This window comes from Paralichthys olivaceus, chromosome 11, assembly GCF_024713975.1.
Source record: "Paralichthys olivaceus isolate ysfri-2021 chromosome 11, ASM2471397v2, whole genome shotgun sequence".
Classification (NCBI taxonomy): domain Eukaryota; kingdom Metazoa; phylum Chordata; class Actinopteri; order Pleuronectiformes; family Paralichthyidae; genus Paralichthys; species Paralichthys olivaceus.
The window spans coordinates 3,055,438-3,077,775 of NC_091103.1; the positions used below are offsets into that span (position 1 = coordinate 3,055,438).

At 42.7% G+C, this 22,338-nt stretch overlaps 2 protein-coding genes across 3 annotated transcripts in view; both read right to left on the bottom strand.

Annotated features, from left to right (window-relative positions):
- Window positions 1-513: 513 nt before the first annotated feature.
- On the bottom strand, window positions 514-12,011 carry phf12b (PHD finger protein 12b). Of its 2 annotated transcripts, XM_020102784.2 has the most exons (15): window positions 11,203-12,011; window positions 10,712-10,893; window positions 8,793-8,865; window positions 8,207-8,663; window positions 7,358-7,478; window positions 7,140-7,272; window positions 6,852-7,016; window positions 6,116-6,259; window positions 4,798-5,542; window positions 4,093-4,194; window positions 3,828-3,974; window positions 3,642-3,737; window positions 2,926-3,008; window positions 2,682-2,820; window positions 514-1,722 (listed from the first exon to the last, which is right to left on the bottom strand). In XM_020102784.2, the coding sequence occupies exons 1-15, from the start codon at window positions 11,266-11,268 to the stop codon at window positions 1,256-1,258; spliced, it is 3,120 nt and encodes a 1,039-aa protein (XP_019958343.2). In that variant the 5' UTR covers window positions 11,269-12,011; the 3' UTR covers window positions 514-1,255. The 2 variants fall into 2 exon arrangements, with proteins under 2 accessions (XP_019958343.2, XP_069390375.1); XM_069534274.1 differs by lacking the exons at window positions 10,712-10,893; window positions 11,203-12,011 and adding an exon at window positions 9,547-9,812.
- A 3,093-nt stretch (window positions 12,012-15,104) lies between these two features.
- The window catches only part of sez6b (seizure related 6 homolog b), a 123,454-nt gene continuing 116,220 nt past the window's right edge, over window positions 15,105-22,338 (bottom strand). Inside the window, exons 13-17 of the mRNA XM_069534478.1 lie at window positions 21,778-21,972; window positions 19,869-19,904; window positions 19,512-19,620; window positions 17,965-18,064; window positions 15,105-16,949 (exon numbers count right to left, since the gene is read on the bottom strand). Of these exons, the coding sequence (XP_069390579.1) occupies window positions 16,926-16,949; window positions 17,965-18,064; window positions 19,512-19,620; window positions 19,869-19,904; window positions 21,778-21,972 (464 nt within the window). The 3' untranslated portion in view covers window positions 15,105-16,925. The remainder of the gene's footprint in view (window positions 16,950-17,964; window positions 18,065-19,511; window positions 19,621-19,868; window positions 19,905-21,777; window positions 21,973-22,338) is intronic.

A 22,338-nucleotide genomic window follows, 5' to 3' on the forward strand; every position in this document is an offset into this window, starting at 1 on the left:
GTGTGGGCGTGTCTCTGAGCAATGACAGTTATGTAAACTCGTGTTTTAAATGTTACTGCTTGTTATTACCATAGGTTATCACGCTGCATCGCTAGACGGGCAAAGTAAGTTCTAGGCTTTGTTCACCAAAAACTAAGCAATTCACTTATTGTAAAAAAAAAAAACATTAACACACAGCAGCCAATTCTCTACCACGTCACCATCAGGGCTCTACGGTGGGCAAAAAGTGACACGCAGTTCAATTAATGCAGCAGTAAATAAATAAAATACTAACAGATTAATGTGGAAATACAGAAATGGTTAATTATTTATTTCTGTATTTATTCATTCACTTGTACGTGTACCATGTTTGTCCCTCATTGGCAGGAAGCTCAAATGCTGTTATTAAATTGATGTTGTACTGCCGACTGATTATAACATTGAAACTGATTCGATATGATGCAGGAAAAAGGAAATCAAAACACAAATTGGACTCTCGGAGGTCTGAAGACATTAGAGAACACATCCACTGAGTTTGTTCTTAGAAAATCTTTCTGTATTTACAGGTTTGAACAGACAAGCAGATACAGACAAAGAGTGCTTATATACAGAGCAGCACAAGATGTTAAAATGAGTGCTAAAACAATGTGGTATTTACAGACGGACTACAGCGAAAAATACAGACTAGGAACAAGTTTTATCACAAAACTTCAGGTACTCTACACAGTATCACAAATTCCATGAACTGTACAGTTAAAAACCAAAAAATGGTAATCTACATGAAATCCAATGTTTCTCCAACTGAGAGGCACTGAATTATATATATATTTACATTATATATACATATCATAGTGTATAAGCATGTATGTTTTCATACATATATAGCTACCTGTGGTGCAAAAGCAGCAAAAGAAATTAGAATGTATGGAATTCAATACTACAAAATAAAGGGTTTGTGCTAAATGGGATGACTGACAGAGTCATGTTACACCATACATAACTAATATACTGGCAAAAGAAAAATTGAGCATAGGTAAATAATGTTGCTCAAACTCCTAATGGTCTGAAGTGAACAGAAGGTTACTGTCAGTCATTCAAAAACAGAGGAGATTGTCAATAATACTTCAAGTTCATGCAAAGATATAAACTATTAAAAATGACAACAAAATAAAAAAAAAAACTTTTCCCTGTTGACCAACCAGCTGTGCAGCTTTCCCTTCATTGTGACTAGGAAGGTGCAAAACAAAAGGCGGGAGGGGAGGACTTCCTGTGCGGGTTACGGAACAGAGTTGGAGTGCAGTACGGGCACTTGGTGGGGAGGGACAGTCAAAGTGTCAGCCTCTTCCTGGCTGGAAGGGCTGCTCACTGTGGCAGTGCTGGGCAGTGGTGGTGTGGAGGTGGAGTTGGTGGCCGTGTTGGTGGCAGCTGCAGTACCGCTGCTGGTGGTGCCAGCGCAGCTGCTGGCAGATGTGGCGGTCGGCTCCTCTTTGGGCTGCTTACTCGCAAACTCGGTGATGCTGAAGACAAACTGGAGGCAGCCCAGTTTAATGTAGCTCCCGTGATGGAGCAGGGCCGTGCCCTCCCACCCTGCCCCACTGCCTCCAATCAGGCTGGAGCTGCTCGCCTTACACGTGCATGACAGCTCAGAGCAGCCCTGAGACTGGCTGCTCATCACTCCACCAGCTGGCAGCAGACCCACCACAGAGCTGGGACCCTCGCCCTCCTCACGCTTCTTACTGCGACCTGCGCAGAGAACCATGGGTAGAAATTAGGAGAAAGGTACTCAAAGAGGCAGTGACATGTCAACAGTATTACAATTTAGCAAGAAACAAGAGGAAAAAACTGCAGTAACGGTTGGGTGGGAAAATGAAGAAAACGGTGGTGATGGCATCGAGGGGAAATACAGTTTAATGTCATTAAAGAAGTCTTAGTGCCTGATCTCACCAGCACTGATGACAGTGTCACTGACTGGATTTCATTTCTCAATGCAATGGCGGTCAGATGCTGATTTGTTTGTGACAGGTAAGTATCCCATGTTTCATTTTGGTTAATTTGAGGTTGATCACTAGATCACAGGTGAAGAGTTCAACATGGAGACAAATCCAGTCAGTGTCATTTAGTACGTAGTCCATCCAAAACAAGGCTTTAGTTTCCCTGGCTTTAACCAGTGACTCTTGAAAATTACAGTTTCCTTTTGTGGAACTGACAGGTGCTTATCACATTCAGCCACAGCAGCTGTAGTTTGCTCATTTAGCCTCAGTCCCCAAGAATGTCTCACACATTTTAAAGACTGTTCATATCAATCAACGATCAATCATCACAAAATGTCCATGTCTTTAAGCTTCTTTTCAGAGCCGGTGTGTGGAGTTACTGCAGCTACATCCAGGTTTTTTTTTTTTCCACAGTGCAAATGCTTTGTCTACTAATCCCTCTTGGATTCAAGGGACGGGAAAAGGCAGCATCTGAGAGTCTGTATGGTGAAGATATGTTTTGTCAGATTAGACTGAATGACAGCATGTACTCAAACATTAGATTGAGGAGTGCCATCTAGAGGCAGGATGGGGTGTTGCGTGTGCAATAATAACTATGTCTATTTGACACACTATCTGTTTTATTGACTGCATTTGAAAAAAGAGGTGATTGATTCATGAACTTGCTGATGATCCTCCAAACGTTAGTGTGTAAAACGTAGATTTACTCACGAATGATGCCTTGGACCTTGGCCACCAGGCCGCTGGGTACAGATGGTGAGACCTTCTCAGAGAAGTCACACGAGTACAGAACATTGTCCACGGTGGTGCCGTGCTCACTGTAGTTGAGCAGCTCATAATGCTTGGTATTCTATAGAGGACACACAAACTATTTAGTCTATGACCAACAACCACAGCAGTGTTGTAGAATGGTACAAGATCACAAATCAGTAAACAGCAAAAAAAAAGTCCAAACCTCATCGTAGAAAATACAGGCATGTTTCCCAGATACGTAGTTGCAATGACCATAGTTTGTAAGGCACACATCCATGTCAGCACCTTTCCAAAAAAAACATTACAAAAGAAATAATTATGGTTTTTTGGCCAAACTTAGTAATGCTTATCTAATAGACTTACGCAACTTGCGCAACAGCCACGCTGTTCTTGAGACTCAAGGTCTTGTGTAATTTTCCCTGCGTTCAGTTCACAGTAAAATATGCAGTGAAAATAATCTCTATATGTTTGAATATTGTTTATATAAGTCAAAGTACCTCAAAAACATGGGATTAAGAACTCTTGCTTTGTATAAAGTTGGAAAGCGTCACATCTGACCTAAATCTAGATCACATTTGTGACCAGATACTGCAGTCAAGCAGGTCATTCCATTCCAATTACAATAACATAGAATATTATTTTTCATTTCTCTTATTTTCGCTTTATTTTCATTCAGATTTCAGTTTTCTATAATTGGTGACAGAAACATTTCTAAAATGTGATGTTCAACTAAAGACAACATACTGGCACCAAGAGTTCAAAACATTTATCAGTACAACTAGTGCCAGTTTATTCTCATTATTTTCATCCTTGAATAAATTTAATCAATAAAGTCTGTCAGTCTACAGAGGTGCAGTCAGTCGTGCACAGATAGAGCTGAGTAAATGCTTTTGCAGTCCCTGTGATAAAGTGTCTTACCAGATCCTATGTATAATGTCCTATAGCACATGCTGACAGCTCCTCCTTTCCCTGTCAGAGGATAGAAGACAGCTCGGGCCTGCACCTTCTTCTGACCTGTTTCAGAAAACATTTAACGTTATACAGCAAACGATTTTCTAAATAATTTACTGAGTCGCGGTGTCAGAGGTCAGGTTGGTATCTTACTGTCAGAATGGGGGGGTGGGGTTTTGGGAGCATCGCTGGTCGCTGAGGTGAGCAGAGCGCTGGGCGCTTTGGGAGGGAACAGCTGCTGGATCCTCTGCCAGGCCAAGAGCTTGATCATCTCTGCATCCAGTTTGTCAAGCATGATCCCTACAATCACACACAAACACACACGCAGGACAGTAAAAACATAATCACACCATTTGTTTGCTTCTTAACAGACTTGACATTGTGTTGCCACAGCTCACCACTGATTGAGCAAACCTACCTCCATCATCGTCCTTTCCATCTTTCATACAGCTCGACAGGTCAGCAAATGTGGGGAAAGTGCTGGGCAGCGATGAGTCAGTTCCAGGTCCAGCCTTCACGTCTATAGAGGAGAAACACACGGGTGTGATGGAACGAGATGTTTGCTCACTGACGGGATCTTGATTAATGCCTTACATTACACAGAAACTATTTAAATGTTCTTTTATTTCCAAAACCTCACTTCTGTTTGAAACATGGAATTGTTTGCCAGTGACCACTAGAGGGAGCTATTAGTCTACAGTCAGCTGTGATGTGTTGCCCAGAATCAGTGGAAACGTCTGATCACAGACAAGCTGCAAACATGACCACAGGCTTGATGTGACACGCTTCATCTGGTCAAGTCTCATTTGTTGCTGTTAAACTAAAGTGTTTGGTATTTCATCATTTTAAATAGCACATGTAGAAGCATGGCCTCTCATTACTTTAGAGATGGACGAACTTTCCAACACAGGGCAGCACCCCTCTGTGTGATGAGACCTCCTCCCCCCACTTGTTAGATATTTGATTTTCATCAACACTATGTTATCAACTGCTGCGAAGATTTAAAAGCAAAAGATGTCGGTAACAATATTCTGGAGCAGAAGCTGATTCCAGACTAAATAAACAAATGAATCCAAAAATATATAAATAAAAAAAATACTTTCAATAAATCATGAGCTTGTACCTGGAGTGGGCGACGATGATCCTAGCTTGGTGGAGTCATGCTCCTGATTGCCTTTAAGTGGTGTGTCAGAGCGGGCACTGCTGGTGATGGAGAAGGAGGGTTTTTTGTTGCTGGTCATACACGCCTCCTGGAGCGCCGTCTGATTCCTGTGGTTTTGCTGGCTGCTATGGGGCCATATCGTTGGGGCAGGGGGGCAGTTTTTCTGGGCGCAGGCGACTGTGGTGCTTTCAGGCTCCTTTTTAACCGTTTCACCACCTATGTGGTTCACCAGACCAGAGGTAGGAGCTGAGTCTGCGGGTGTTGCGCTGAGCTTTGTTCTGCACTGCAGCTCCACCTGCCTGCAGGGGTCTGACGAGCTGTTACAGTCTATGGGCCCATTGGCCTTGGGAGGCTGGCGCTCCTCTGCTAGAGGTCCGTTGGGTTTCCTACAGTTCTGACATGATGTCATGTTGCATTTACAAGTAATCGGCTCTGCTGCGGTGTCCCTTGAAAGAGTGGCCCGCTGCTGGTCGTCGGCTGTACTGCAGGGTTTAGAGCAGGGGTCAGGGGATAAAGTCCTTCCTAAAGATGTCAGAGTTTTCTTGTCCTCTGACGTTAAACATGATTTAGTACCAATTTTCAGCTCAGACTCCGTCTCTGCTGACGATGTAACCGATGACACGGTAGGTGCTGGGGATGAGGCCTTTTGTTTGATGGACAGGTGACGCATGATGCTGCACTGGAGGGCGATCACATCCTGAAGCCACTGTTAAACATAATAGAACAAAAAAAATGATGAAAATGAAATCATAAGGTCTGTATTTATATAGTCTATCTATATAGTGCTTTCCAAGTCTTCTCCACATTAATTTAACGCTACTATACAGAGAAGAGTATACGAGTATTTTTGATTTGGGGTCTGGTATTTTGCCACAGGAGGAGCTGCAGCTCAAACCACCAACCTACTTCCCAACATGCTTAATTTATGTTTAAAACACAGTATGCACAATACAAGCCATTGTTACAGGTGACTTTTATCAGACTGATCTAAATTCAAATATTAGACAAACTGTCTTTATTAAAGCTTCACGGGGTAATTACACCCTTTAACCTCCATATTTCAGAAAGGTCTTTATGGAGAGCCATTGTTTTGCCTCTTATACTTTTATATTTTATGGAAATGGACAAAGTCAGGGAATATTACTGAACCAAACTTTTTAATCAAAGCTGGATTCTTTTCAAACATATAATAAGAGTTGTGTTGCTTACAAAAAAACATGCGATTATGTGTGCAGTGCAAAGAAACTGTGTAGTAACTAGAGACTTTTCTTCTGCTTACCTCCCGCTGTTCGGCATCCGTGGTGAGGTGCTTTGAGGGCTGATGATCTGGAACGCCACTACAAACCAGCTCCAACTGGTGCACCCCTGCAGGAAGCAGTATGGGGGGAGGGTTCTGGTAGTGCGACTTAATGGCGTCTGGCACCTGGGAGTAAACAGTGATCAGATATTTAAAAGTTAAAAATCTAAAAAACAAATAAATTTAATGTCTCTAAATGAATGAATGAACACATTTTGATTATCTGTGGGTGCTCTGCCAGGGTAGATTTCCGACAAGAACTCTGGAGAATGTTCGCACAATTGGGTCCGGACTCTCTCCTGAGTTTGCCTTTTACAAATGAAGAATTCAGCAGGAGATTCTCCACTCAGAAGCATTCATAACAGCATAGAAATCTCTGAGGCATTTAGGTGAGGGGTGGAGCCGCATGCAGAAGCAGAATATAACCGCCTCCTGTATGGCCCTACTTTTTCATCTGAAGATATTTGTATTATTTTTGTTTCATTTTCAGTTTTGCGTGCATCGTGTTAAAAAAAACATCATCAACAAGCCCAGTCGTTAGTTGTGAATCCTCCTTTTAACAAAAGAGCTAAGAGTTCAATGCATCAATGAAAGCAGCTTTTGCAAGTTACTGCATGAACTGCCTTTTGTCCATTGGCTTGTCTTAGCAGTTCAGCTCGGACCACACAAAAACTACTCAGGACACTCTGGGATTCTGAAAATGAGGCAGCCAGTCTACCTTGATGGTTTTCCTGTTGTGGTGAAGGGCGGTGCGACGGTTAGGCGCGTTCTGACGGTGAACTCTGCGCAGGAAATCCAACTTGACAGCATGCTGGGACATCCTGTCCTGGAACTGGTCAAAGAGCTGACAGCGGCTGGAAAGGGTCAAGCTCTTCTGATTCAGCTGGACATCAAACACATATTTGAGATTAAAAATAATAATTCTGTTGAAACTGCCCGACTTGAGACAAACGACAAAAGAGAAAAAAAAGTTTGTTTCGCTCTGAACCAAGATCGTGCTTCTCACCACTAGGTGCTCAATGTGGTTTGGACACATCCATTTGCCAGCAGGTAAAGCTGTGAGTGGGGGGTCCAGACAATCCATGTGGAACAGAAGGGGACAATAATCACACTGGATCAGTGGAGCCATCCTGCAACTCCTGTGAAAGGAAATAAAGGACACCAGCTTAAGAGAGGAAACCATTCACAGTCTGTGTGCACATCCTGTGATCCGGCAGTACTGACCTGTTGCATGAAAAGCAGACTTTGACTGGTAGAGGGACCAGACCGTTAGGATCTAGTTCATGCTGAGGCCGCCTGAATGGTTTCCCTAATAGCTCTTCTTTCCTCCTCCGTTTGCTGCTGCCTACAAATCCAAACCACAGGAACAAATAATAAACAACCCAGCCCAGACTTCCTCACAATTATCTATATCAATACTATTAGGACTTTTTGTTCAAAGAGCACTTTTATAAAACTGCATTACAGAGAGCTTCATACAAGGCAGCAACTTCAAAATAAGCACATCACAAAAATCTAAGTTATAAGCAAATAAAAACAATTATAGTGTAGCCAGCATAACGGTAGAGACAGGCACCAGGAAAAGCTAACTCATAAAGAGCATGTATCAAGAAAAGAGAGGCCTGTGATTCTGCCAACCTTGGGCGACCTGTTCCATAGCTTCAGGGCTCTGGCATGAACGCTCAATAAATTCCAGGACACTCTCTACAACCAGTGTACAGCACTTTGTTTCAAAATCCACTTTTGAGGACTTACTTCAGCTGCCGCTAGTTTACTTTCTGTATGTGTCAGATTTTCAAAAAGAAAGGCTGCGATGGCGTTTCTTAACCTTGGGATCAGGATCTCACAAGGTTCAAAATGTTTCATGATTTGTATAAAACTTATTTGCAGCATAACTGCTCATGAAAATAAAATACAAAAATAAATACATACATAGATATCATCTACATTAGCTTCTTAACAATAAGAGTAAGTAGAATTAAAACGTGGACTGTGGCATTATTTTACAAGACTTTCTTTACCTTGTCATTTGCACTAGTTAAAAGACTCCTGTCCTCATAATGAATGACTGACCTGGCAGTGCAGTGGTGCAGGTGAGCTCAGTGGGCAGCTGGAACTGTGTGGGGTTTCTCTCCATAGCAGCTGCTATCAGCAACTGGAAGGGTCTCTTGAGGAGACGCGGTGTTGGAGCAGATAGCGGAGCACAGTCGAGCTCTACACCCTGAACTTCATCCTCAGGTTCTGGTAACTCCTCCTCCCCGTCATTCTGCTCCTCAGAAGGGGTCGGGGTGGATGAAGTGTTGGAAGTGGGCGTCCCGGGTCGGCTGCTCGGCCTACTGCTCGTCCTGCGGTCCAAGAGGCGCACCTGGGCGACCCGTAAACCCGGTCCCGCCGCTCCGGCCCCCGGGGGCAGGCCATCTAGCCGCAGAGGGCCAGCATTGAGCTCCAGCTCCACGGCTGGGGAAGCAGAGCGCTTCGACGAGGACCTCTCTGACAGGCCGTTAGTCTGTTCCGACTTCTGCTCTCGCTTCTGACAGTTGCAAACAAAGACATGCACTCAGATTAATCTATCCATGTAACATACAGACACTTTTCTCTTCACTTGAACAGTTGCATGACAATAAGAATGGTACAGAACTGGGGATGTAATGGCTCTCACCTTTTTTTTGACATTGCAGCGGTGACACATCCACTCCCCCGGGGGTAGCATCTCTTCACTTAGAGGTGGATTACTGTGTTCAGAAAATGAAATACAATCAGGAGTAAATGGGTTGATATTCAATGCAAGTAAAATGATATACGTTGTTATTTAACATCTGTATATGCAGTCCTGATATAAAGTATAACTAACTTTAGCCTTTTGTGCAAAAACATCTTTTAATGTTGGAAAAAGAAAAAGACCATGTTATCATTCATATGTGGTTGACAACAATTTGTGATTTAAAAGTGTTGTTAAATACAGGAGTTACCACCAAAATATCCTTATTTAAGTTACCATTCAGCTTGTAATCTTAACACTCTTTATCTGGCAGATTCATAATTACTTCACATGTAAAACAATGCTGTGCACCACTGAAATCCTACAATAAACAGAAAGCCTACACAAAATATACATACAATGAGACTGATAGATTGTCCATGTGTATGGTTTCAGCCCACCCACTGAGAGAGCATGAGAAAAGCTTTTAAAAAAATCTATAACCAACATAAATTTCAAAAATAATCATGCATTTACCAGATAAATGGAAATAGCAACTTTCCCCAGAGTGTTATAAGACGATGTTGCCACGGCTCATAGAGAAACCAGAGCAGAATGAGCAGAACTTATAAAAACCATAAATCCTTTCACTGCGAAACATTACCAGAAGTTAGGTCCAGCAACAAAACCTCCAGAATAATAAAATCACACTCACAATGCTGCAAGTTACCTCCCAGTGTGCAGGGATTCGAGCAACTACAAACCGAGCAGATGAAGCCACCCACGGCCTGAGCATGTATGAATAAGAACATGTACGTTTGCAGGTGATAGTCTGAACTCGATCCGTCCACATGCACACAGCTAGAATAATCCTGCGGGCGGATGTTAAACCGAGAGAAGCGGCACCGGATAAACGCTGTGAACGGGCTGGAGTTCTGCGACACGTCCACAACGAACTGTGCCCCGCTGCTCCTGCTCCATCTGACGAAATCAACCAACGTTTCATCGCCATATCCACCTTTCCTCTATGCTTGATTTCAAAGGTTGATAAAATGGCGGTGGAACGGAGGAGGAAAAAAAAAAGGAGCAGGGAGGTCGCCATATTGTAAACACAGGCAAGCTCGACTCCATTTTTAGCAGCAGTGGCTCCGCTGGCTGCAGCCACAACAGGAGGGGAGGACCAAGCTGAGTCCAGCCTCTTCCTCTGAACACGGCTACGTGCACACGTTTTCTCTCCGGACCCACACTTCTTTTCTAAAAAAAAAAAAAAAAGTGCATCTCATTCACACAAACGATCGGAATTAGGCTTCGTGGAAACTCTCCCGTGAGCTGCAGCGCGGATCGAATGACACACGAGTCCCCCCCCAATGAACGAGCGAGGAGCTGCTCTGAAAGTAACCCGACACCGGCTCGTATCAGATGGGAAGTTGTTCCGCTTGCACACCAGACTTCATTCAATAGACCTCTCGCTAATGGAGCACACCAAAGATGGCTGGAAACGCGTTGCTCGTGCGTGCTGGGGTGCATATAGGCAACCCACTGAGAAGCAACATGCACGAGAACATCAACTTTACAAAGGGTCGCGTGGCATTAAACACAGTGCGTGAACCCATCGATGGTAGAAGTTGAGGAAGTAACTGTGTGGACATTTGCGTGGCGTTAAGATTTGCATCGCCCACTACTAAATATATCCATTTCATTCATTGACTTCACTCTGTGTCATGCATCCTGCTCATTCCTGCAGCACCAAATAAGGCCAGATGTAACTCGCTCATGGCGTCAACCCTAAAAAACACATTATGCATCGATGCGTGCAGCTGCTGAGTCCGAGTGTTTTCCCCGTGAACATGCAGTCGTGGACAGGGTTGCACGGATCTTACCAGCACTGGAGGTGGAAGGCTGCAGGACAGTGGTCGCAGCACAGCAGGTCTCCCCCCTCCCGGCAGCTATCGCAGGTGTCATGGTTGGTGGCCCTGCCGCTCCTTCGGACGTCTCGCACCAACTTCCGACTCCTCTTCTCGACCTCCTCGGACTTCGGAGGCGCCAGCAGCGTTTGGATTTGCTGTGAAAAAAACATGTTCAGTTGTAGGAGGGTGGGTGAGATGGCGGTGGCCCCTGACAGACAGTTTGTCCACAGAGGTGGAAAATATGCAGCTCTCTGCCGGCTGTTCACGCTGAGGGTGGGGGGGGCGGCAATGTTAACTTGTGGGCCTCCATTACCAAACCCAAACTACCGAGAGAGCCAGCCGAGAACCGCCTTGACAACATAGCATGGTGGGCTACTTCTTCCCACAATCTGAACGAGGGGGGGGAAATGCATTAAAACACGAATGTTGATATGAACCACGGCCTTACAGCGGAGCAGCCTCACCTCCATTAAGCCCCCAGAGGTATCCAAATCGTACACAATCGTCGGGGTCTCCATTTTGTCCCACATTCATCCAGAAGCAGTCGCCACAGGAGGAATCTGCGATGCTAATGCCCGCCGGGCGCACAACGACGACAGGGAAACCCAGCAACGAGTTCTCTTTTCCTGATGTTTTTGACCAGCGGGTGGCTGGCCGAGCGAGGCTAGCTAGCTAACGTTAGCCGGCCACAGGAGCTAACTACGAAGGCGAGACGTCAGCCAGTCAAGGTTGTGAAGCTAGCGGGCTCGCTAGCTTGTGTCGCTGCGCCCCCCCACCACCCTCTCTCTCTCTCTCAAAAGGAAAGCAGAAAACAAAGATAGCTGTGCGGTTTAAAACACCGGCTGCTTAGCACCACGTTTAGCGTGCTAGCGCCAGACCTACGTACGGTATTTAAATATGAACGGACCCGTCGCTGCTGGCTACAAAACCCATCTGCGGCCTAGCTGGCCGGCCATGATTCTTGTTTCTGCTCCGGCGAGAAGGAGCCGTGTAAATTTGCAAACCCCTCCGCTCCCATTGTCAGCAGGGGACGTAGCCAGAAGAAACGCGGGGAGACGATCGGTGCCGCGGTCCAATGCACGGTTTCCGACAGCGCTCGAAGAGTAAAAAAAAAATCCTCAAACCGGGAACGTGGAGATGCAAATTTGGTCGGTGTTATTGTTGTGAGAAGCCCGAGCATCTACACTGGCTGCTAGCGACATCCTAAACCTATTGGCGCAACCGCGAACCGCCGCACGAGCATGCGCAGTGGAGCGGAAGTAGATGAACGAGGAGGACCGTGCATGTGGGGCGAGGAGCCAGCAGATGGTATCATTTCACTGATGTGGCATCAGCTGCAGGACGGAGGACACTTCATCCGTCAGAGGCTGCAGGGAGACATGGGAGGGAGACATGGGAGGAAGACATGAGAGGGAGACATGGGAGGGAGACATGGAAGGGAGACATGGGAGGGAGACATGGGAGGAAGACATGGGAGGGAGACATGGGAGGAAGACATGGAAGGAAGACATTGGAGGAAGACATGGGAGGGAGACATGGGAGGAAGACATGGGAGGGAGACATGGGAGGGAGACATGGGAGGGAGACATGGGAGGAAGACATGGGAGGGAGACATGGAAGGAAGACATTGGAGGAAGACATGGGAGGAAGACAGGACCAATTCTCGGGTTCGGACACACCAGGACCGGGACAAGAGGAAACGATCCATCAGGTCATGGTAGGCTGACAGAAATGTGGAGCAAGGAAGAATAAACCTTGGTAAGATTAAAGTAGGTTTTGATTTAAGAGATGTCCTGCAAAATAAGTCAAAGAGCAAGTGTTTTCTGGAATACTGTTTCATTGTCTTAAGTTGATTTAATAAAGTATTTCTGATTCTGATATAGAGTAGATGATGCAACACATCCTGATCCACACTCCTTACCAGCTGGCTACTACTACTTCTACTTCCTCTATAGCCATCACTACTTCTTCTTTTATAGCCATTACTACCTCTTCTATAGCCATCACTACTTCAACTTATTCTATAGCCATCACTACTTCAACTTATTCTATAGCCATCACTACTTCAACTTATTCTATAGCCATTACTACCTCTTCTATAGCCATCACTACTTCAACTTATTCTATAGCCATCACTACTTCAACTTATTCTATAGCCATCACTACTTCAACTTATTCTATAGCCATTACTACTTGTTCTATAGCCATCACTACTTCAACTTATTCTATAGCCATGACTACTTGTTCTATAGCCATCACTACTTCAACTTCTTCTATAGCCATTACTACTTCAACTTCTTCTATAGCCGTCACTACTTGTTCTTCTTCCTCTCGCCATCACTACTTCAACACCATTATTATCACTTGCACCAGCAGGGGGAGCGCTTGTGCCTTCTTGTTCAACTTGTTCAAATTCATCTTATTTATTTTATCTATTCAGTTAGTTATTTACATACACTGTTATAATGCATATTTGGTTTTTTTTTATGAGTCAGGGAATGTTTCTGTTGTATAATAAAATACAATTATAACAAATAAAAGATGATGATCGGTGAAAATGACAGGAGACAAAGATAAAGGTCATAATTCTTTGTGTCAGACACGTCCCTGTCTGGTGGACGATGTGTAATAAGAAGCTATTGCCAGCAGAGGGAGGCAGCACTCTGTCACAGTATGTTTGAGTGATGGTGAAATGGATGATCGCCACTGTTCACAGTTTGACTCTATCACAAATGAAGTATTAAGAAATCCCATCTTTTTATCTCTCTGCATCGCAGCAGTGTAAATGTCTTTGTCTCCATGGGCTTCAGCCCACATGTTCAGTGGTGACGTTAGGTCACAGCACGAGACATTATTAATACCATTGTTGCACACACACTCTCTCCTCTCAATCCAACTGGCTCTTGCAGACGCTAACACTCAACAGTCCAGTCCTCTCCAAAGTAACCAGCAGTTTTTATCTGGCTTGCTCTTTGACGTGCTTCTTTATCCAGGTCTTGTGTCCAGGTCTTCAGTTGAATTCTGTTTTTACCTTGAATAGTGTTTCCTCTGACAGGTTGACATTAGGTTACTGTTTGGCTTTGTAGAGATGAGAGGTTTGAGTTTAGTGTTCAGGTTAAGAAATGGCCGACGGGGAAACAGGCTTCAGCACATGGCACCACAATGGATCCTTGGATTGCAGTTGAATTTGTATAGATATTAATTGAACTCTAAACTGCATTGCTCTTGAAGATTATTTGAAATGATTATTTGAAAAGCAAGTGCTTGTGCTTTTTTTTGGAAAACCTTTCTCTCAGCTATGGTGGGCAACCAAGTTGTCTTTTGCTCATTCTCATGAACTTTTCTTTTCCTGTGGGATTTATTTTGTCGACATCGTGATTAAATGAGCTTCATGTTTAGTCCAGTTCAGTTGGAAAACGAGGACAACATGCTCAGCAGCACTGACCTCATCCACCGCTTGTTGTCATTTAGCGGCACCACACATCACTGAGGTTGATTACTGTCACATCAACACTCTGAGATCATTCACATTAATAATTTGAGTGATAAAAACAGAAGTTATGCATTGGACTGTAAGTTTATAGAGTGTTTAAGGCCTGATTAAAAAAAGAAATCCATTAGCCAGCAGACGTAATACATCATGACGAATGACAGATGCACTGCAGTTTCCTCATGTCATGACTTCATTACATAGCTAATTAACACGTTTAATGGGACTATTTTCATTTCTTCATTACCACACTGTTCCTGATTTCTTTTCTGGAGGCACTGGCGAGGCCCAATGAAACTTAATGCAGTGGAAGGCAGAGATTACTTCATATTCAATTGGAGCTCAATGGAATTACTTTTAGAATTGCTGCAATGATTGCAGCGTTACAATTATTGCTTATTTTCATTAATTTCACAGGATGTTTCTGCCGACTTCTCCGAATCAGTAAAAACGCATTGCAATTTTGTGCTTCTGCATCTAAAACTAAAATAGAGAGAAAATATAATCAATATAAATTATAATGACAAATGAAATGTTGTCCTCCGTGGGTTTCAAATATTTGTGCATGACTCACGAGTTCACATTTTCATCTTCATTATCTCGTTAAAGATAAAGCGTGAGTTGTGAAAGTTCAATGTAGAACACTTGAACAAAACTTACAGTCAATTCTGTTGCAGTCAGATTCAGTGTCACATTCTATAAATCTCAATTTTACAAGTTAAAATTCCTCAAATGTGTTTATTCTCTTGACCACTCTCATGTCATTAGTTCTGGATGATTATAACCAACAGGAACTGGTCCCATTGTCTCACAAACTCAAATGAACACAAACCATTCACTCACCTATCAAGGAGATGAAGCAAATAAGACCAAATCTTTATTGTCTTTTTTTCTGAACAATACCTTTTATTGAAGATGTTTGTGAAGTTCGCTTGATCATTACTTTATGTGCATTGAATCAAAAATAGGTTGATTATAATCATTGTCATCACACCAGCTTGCATGGATACATACTGTAATCTCCTAGGACAATATATACTGAATGTTTGAATGACAGTAATGGTCTAAACTTTGACATAACCTGCATTCAGGCAATGGTAATACTGTATAAACACCGGCTTACCTTGGTGTGCAGTTCCCTTTAGCTTAATAGACAGTTCAACACATGGGATGTCACTAAAAGTAGAAATCAAAATGTCATATTCTTTAATTCTGTATGTTACTGTGAACGCACACAATCAGTTTTGTCATTTTAAAATATAAACTGAAACTTCAATGATCCTCATGAGTTGGAAACAGTTTGTGGGGGTTGATTCACCAGCTGTGTAATGTATAACCTTAACATGGTAACAGTATCTATTTGAAAAATGGTTCAACACTCTGGAAAATAGGCGTATTTGTTTTCTTTGTCAAAGCGAAATGGGAACATTAATACCAATTGAATGTGTTAAACACAGAGCTGGTACAGACGAGTTCAGCCCGACTGAGCAAGAGCGAACACCAAACATGATGGATAAAGTCTGGTTCTGTTTAAACTATGACAAATGTCTGCTGAGCCTCACAAGCTAACAGTTTTCAAACCTGTGGTGGTAACAGTTAAACCATGGCAGAGCTTTTCTTTTTGCTTTGAAAGGCCATGTGCCCCCGCTGTTCCTCAAATGCTAAGTTAGGCTAACCACATTGCGACTCAAGCTCTGGTCTTACGCACACGAGAATGATATCAGTCTTCTCATCTGTTCTCATCAGTTATTCCTTAAAGGGCCTTTTATTTAAGGCACATTCTGATTCTCATGGGTCACATAAAGTCAAAGAGCAATAATTTTAAGCAACTGCTTGTGAAAGCAAATGCTGCTGTTATGCTGTGACAGGTCTTACTCTTAAGAGACATCCCATGAACACACAGGTTGTTCTTGAAATGATGGCAGAAGACATATAGTGTATAATGTACATAACACAATGCAACACCTGTGGTTATATGCACTTGATGGCACAAGCTTCGCACCTATTCCTTCTCCTTTCTGAGATGTCACTTGCACTGAAAGTCCTCAGGATGCAAGCACGGGATTAAAAACTGTACAAACTGCTGCTGGACTGTTACTGTTGAAGAGCTAGAAAAATAATCCAGTGGCCCAGCCTTTCCAGGGGCGGTGAGGTGTCCTCTGTCGGGTAAATAAAGGGAGGCTCATATTGGGTGTACAGAGAACAGGGGTGGAGGCGTCAAATGAGTCACCAAAGGTGCGAGTCTGACGGACATTGAAAAGGCCAGCGGGCTTCTTATCTGTCCATACTGAAACACACACACTGGCGTCTTCAGATCGAAACCTCGTACTCTCTTGTTTCCTGTGAGACAATAGAATGAACACGTCACATTATAATCACAACATAATGCCCTGAATATCATGAAGCATGGTGGCACGACATAAAATGCTCAGTCATTCCTGCCACTGGAATTCATTTTTTATCAAGCGTTACTCAAACAGGAGGAGCGTTTGTTGGGGTCTATTTTTAGTTGCCAATTAATCCGCATTTAGTGCTCTACTCAGTATTTGGGGTAGAGGGACAGTGAATGTGGGATTGATCATGGTAATGATGTCACTCATTGTGACTTTGTGGGTCACGGATGTGCTCTCAGTTGTTTTTTGATAACACTGGCAGAGAGGAGTAAGTGGAAATGTGTAATGTTTGATCGGCTTCAGGTTAGCGTGAACTCACCTCATTGTTCTTCAGGGTCGCCGCCATGGAAGAAGAAGAAGAAGAAGAAGAAGAAAGTAATTAATATCACCAATTAGCACGATGATGCACCTTGTTAATATTTATATTCAGGGAATTTGTATACTTGTATAACATGGTTGCCATAATGTGGTTATATTATATTGGACCATTGTGGTCCCTTCCAACCCTCTCCTGTGGTCATGACCTGCTGCCACCACTACCCATCTTCAGATAGTCAGAAACTGAATGGATACATAGATGGAGAGCAGATCACAATGTTTTGGTGACTCACTGTTTTATTTCCACACATGTCTTGCTGGAAGGTTTAACTTCTGTTATGACTTGTGCAGATCTTTTTCTGTCTCATTGAGATTTTTGACCAGGGATAGAAATGTCCCTTCACCAAATATTGAGCAATACAATGAAAATCAATAACTGAAACAGGGTTTTTACCCAAAAAACAAATGTACAAGGAAATGCACCAGGGTCACAGAGCTCCTACCACAGAATTGCCAGGGGAACAATGGATTTTTTTTAAGGGTTTGTAAAACCAGATTTTGAAACAGTGCTATTAGAATCAGGCAGCAACCTGAAGCAATATTGCATTTTGGCACTGAAGTGGTGAAACTCAAAAAACACATTTTCAAGAAATGTGATTATGCACATTGAACTACAGGCTGTTTTGGACCCCAGGGGATATTGCCCACACTGCCCTATTAATAACCATGCCATGTCCAGGGGCTCAACTGGTTTGTGCTAATTTAATTGAATTTGTGTTTAGCAATATGCACAAATAACGAATAACTGTCACGACAAGCTGCTCAAAGTGGTTCTGCATTATCACCTGATGTCGAGGCCCTTGAGAGCCACTCTGTGTCAAAGAATTGTAGTATTTCAGTTTTGCACTTAAATGCTGCATCTTCCTGCCTGGTGCGCCTGCATAATGCAGTAGACAAAAGACCCTGCACCAGGACCAGTCAGGTCAAAACGTCCCATCATATAATCATAACATATGTTGACTCACCGTTGTCTCGTAAACGGAGCTGTCAATCGCAGGTTCTCCAGAGATGTTTTCATATGGTAAGTTGGAGGAGAGGGAGATCTGTAGTGACTTCCTCTGAACCCTGAGCACCACAGAGAAAGAATGCATTGATATTATCTTTAACCCTACATGTACAATACATACAATTCTTACAAGTCATTATCACCTTGAGTTAATGGAACCAGAGTTCATGTAGTGAATAGACCTCTTCAATAAAGGACAACAAAAACTTTGTTGTTGTGTCGTACAGCATGTTCTTATTTGGCAACACTTCTGCTTTCTATTTTCATCACTGTTTACTGAGATCTTTGATCCCAATCCTGTGACAGTCATTTCAAAAATCGTGTTTATCAGAATCAGAATCAGAATCAGAATTCTTTTATTTGCCAAGTATGTTTGCACATACAGGAAATTGCCTTGGTGTCATTGGTGCACTACTTATGTACATAAAACAACAATATAAAAAACAACAATATGTAAGAAATTGAATAAAATAAAATAAAATAGAATAAAATAAAATAAAATAAAATAAAATAAAATAAAATAAAGAATATACATATATACATTAACAGATTCACAGGGTTATGGGCACGTGCTGTGCGAAGGTGCAGAGATTGGTGATAGTGCCAGTAGTATATAAGTAATAAATTATAAATTATGTGCAGGTGGTGGGGTGTGGTGGGGTAGAGTCAGTGCGGTGCAGAGTCAGTGTGATGCAGGGGGCTTGTTTGTGAGCCCCACTGCCACTTTTGAGTAAATTCTGTCCCAAACGTTTTCCAAGATGTGAAGGGTTAACCTAACCCTAATTACTGTGGCGTCTAACTACTTCATTTATTTATTGTCCAAATAACTCTCTGCAGACCTCAAGGATAAACTCGTGGTGAGGCACAGATCAGGGCAGGTGTGTTAAAGCATTTCAAAAGCTTACAGTGTCCCTTAATTATTATGACTTGGAAGAAGAGTGGAACCACCAGAACCTTTCCTGGAGTCGGCCGCTCCCAGCCTGTTTGAGAAGTATCTAAGGATACAGCCAAGTACAGAGAGCTCCACAGAGCACATGAACTGCGACTGGTGCGAACATTCACCTTTTCGCTCGACAATGAGCTGGAGCGTACGGCCAAGATAAAACTGAAGTGGCTTTAAGAGGTCCAGCCGAGGCTCAGACTCAAAACTCACCACAACACAACACAACAAGAAATAGTGAAGCCATTATAAAAGAAAAAAATTAGAATTTGACAGTTTTTGTGCCTTTTGCTATTTTGTTAATCTCAATCCTTTTGTAAGCCACTCATGTTTTGTGTATACATTATTTGTTACTAGTGTAAATAAATATACTTACTTACTTACTTCCTTCTTTTCCTCTGAAACCAGTGCTCCTAACAACCTCAAACTGTTTTTCACTTTATTGTTTCTATCCAAGAAATACTGAAATAGAAGCTTTGATGAGGATGATTTGTGTTGCGTCAGCGATAAAGAGAAGCTGAGTGGACAGACATACACAAACGTCTTGACTCATCATTCAAACTTACTTTGAGAAGTAGAGGTACATCCCAATTATGAAGATGAGGAGAAGGATGACAGGGATGAAGACAGCAAACGCCACTTGGGCCCCCTCCAGTCTGACGTCTGCCGTAGACACTTTTGGAAATAAAAAGGGTGAAATCATTTATTTTGTTCAGAACAAACTCTTACATTCAATGTTTCATAAAAGCTCAGTCGAACTAACTCATTAAAATCCAATTCTTTCATTTTGAAAAGGCAAAATTAATTAAAGTTTTATAATCGATTTGACATATCGTGGATAGTTTTCCATTTTCTTTAAACAACAGAAACTTTTATGTGAACTTAAAAAGTGCAGGTGCAATTAACATCTTGGAGAAACTCACCATCTAACCTGTGCTCATCATAACCCGCAGGGTGGGCTGAGGAGAAAACATTTGAGAGAACAAGGTGAATACGGGGAAAAGACCTTAATTAGAAAACAGAAAAACAAAACAACGTATCCAGTCATCAGATCTGATCTTCAAGACAAAGTGTGACTGATATCCAGGACCAGTTGAGTTCAAGCTTTCTTCACTAACTTAATATGAAGATGTTCCTTGCTCCTGAGCGGGAGATGAGATATTTTCACCACAGGAAAACATAATAAAATCAAATGAAATACATTTTACAGGGAAAGTATTATCAGAGATATATTCATTTTCGCATAGTTTCAGCTGCTTCAGCCTGGTTACCCCGGCTGCTTCCTCTGCCAGCTGTTTTGCAATCCACCTCCACCCCAGATCCAACGTTTTTCATACCATTAATATATTCAGTGTCATTTCTGTTGTCCCACTCTGCTCTGTTCCCTCTGGGCGTCTTGCTGCTGCTGCTGCTATCCCTGCCTTGAGCTTTCCATGTTGGCACAATGAAGAATGTGCATCTCAGGCTTTCCACGTTTGTGAAATCTCTAAGAACAGCGCAGGTCTCCCTCCAGTCCTGCTGATATCTAATGTGTCCTCACAGCTCTCTGTCTCCTTTAGGTGCTCTGGGCAGGGTGCACACTTAAAGTAAAGGCCACTCTTCTGTTGTTTCAGCCTCCAAACTGGAACAACCTTCTTTAAAGTGTCAGGACAACAAAATCCAGAGGCGTTAAAGCAAAGCCACAACTTTTCCTCCCCCGGTCTTTTTATGTGATTGATGTGTTTTTCCTGCTCTCTTGAAACAAGCTCGGTCTTCTTTGTTCGGCTTGTTTCTTGTTTTGTTCAGTTGTCTGTCAAGGAGTTTGGCATGAAAGCACCAATAAATGGAGTTTTAACGGATAATGTGGCACAAAGGTCAGGCTTGAATAATTGTTATATATATATATATACATCTTCCACATCCCAGTGAAAAAAGAACAATAATTATTTATTGTTAATTGCAAAATTACACAAGATTGTCACGATCTGTGTATTTCACAATAAAATAATTAGCTTGATATCAGAATATAGAAAGTAGGATCTATGTTGTGCGGTCACAGTTCAGTAAACATGGAAGCTGCCAGAAGGAAATTCAAGGAAAACAAGTCTCACTTGTGTGTTTGGTGTTGGGTCTGTGGCCACTGCAGCAGTGAATGCTGGCAGCTCAGAGAGCAGAGCCTCTTTTTAAAAGAAAAACAGTAAAAGAAAATAAATGGTCTGTTGTGAAACCTTGACACCTAGAAGTGCACTGTTGTGCATCAACAGTCTGAGTACAACTTGCAGGAGAGGGGACCGGGACAGGATAAAGACACTGACCACACTCACCATGATGAAATGTTCAATCTGAGGTCATTCAGCCAAAGCATACAACTGTCTGCACCTGTCATCCATGTAAATTCAAATTGACTACACTGTCATGGTGAGATTCAGTGAGGGACAGTAATTTACAGATGGTCTGCACTAGTTGATTTCACTATTAAGTATTTAGACCTTAAATAAATTAATAATAAATAATAGATCAATAATTGTGGCTTTTCTGTTTCTACTGACACTTTTATTTGATCATGTGAATTGATAAGGCTTTCATGAAAAACTCTTAAACCAACAAAACTTAGCAAGTAGCACAATATTTAACCAGCTGAGTTGAGCCACAAAAGTAATAAATTATGCGACAATGCATGTATTATTATTATTCATTAATATATTTTAGGATGATTGTATACATGTGTGTATTTTTTAACCATCTTAAATTAGGTTATGTAGTTTAAGAAGCTGTTAAAGACCCTCAGGCACTGTGCTGAACTGTGCTTGAACTGATGATGTGGGAAAAATACATCAGGCTGCAGTTCCTCACCTTTGCAGACAGGTGGCAGCCCACTCCACTGGGATGGGTGTCCTGGGACGCAGTGGAGAACAGGCTCCCCCAGCAGCTGGTGACCAGTCAGGCAGGAGTAGTGGAGAGTGTCACCTGCGTTGAAGTGGAGCTTGTTGGAGCTGGGGATCCCGTAGGTGGGGGTTCCTGGGTGACCGCAGGGCTCAAAGGTCTCAGCTGGGGGTAAAGGTCACCATGACATTTTGTATAAATACTCATGGTCTGCCAAGGATACCTCCATCTATCCATCTCTCTGACAGCACTGCTTTCATTTTTCTATGGGAGGTTTCAGCTAATGATGTTGTTAGATGATCGGATGAGCACTTTCTTTGGAGCTCAGACTTTTGTAACTCTCCGTCCTGAACTACAACCACTGAGCACGGCTGAGCTGCAGAGTCACTATATTTAGAAGTCTACAGTAAAGCTAACTACAGACAGTGTGACTTACTTTGAAATAACAGAGGGTCCTAACTACATGGTGACATAAGGTCACTGAAATGAGGCGGAATCAATGGCTCTAAAATCTAAAAGTCAAACGACAAC

Excerpts from the sequence above, each read along its gene's own strand:
- phf12b (XM_020102784.2), bottom strand. The coding sequence starts at position 11,268 with ATGTGGGACAAAATGGAGACCCCGACGATTGTGTACGATTTGGATACC. Across the intron at positions 8,866-10,711 it reads GCCTTCCACCTCCAGTGCTG|TAATCCACCTCTAAGTGAAG; the intron begins GTAAGATCCGTG and ends TTCTGAACACAG. Across the intron at positions 6,260-6,851 it reads ACAACAGGAAAACCATCAAG|GTGCCAGACGCCATTAAGTC; the intron begins GTAGACTGGCTG and ends GTTTACTCCCAG.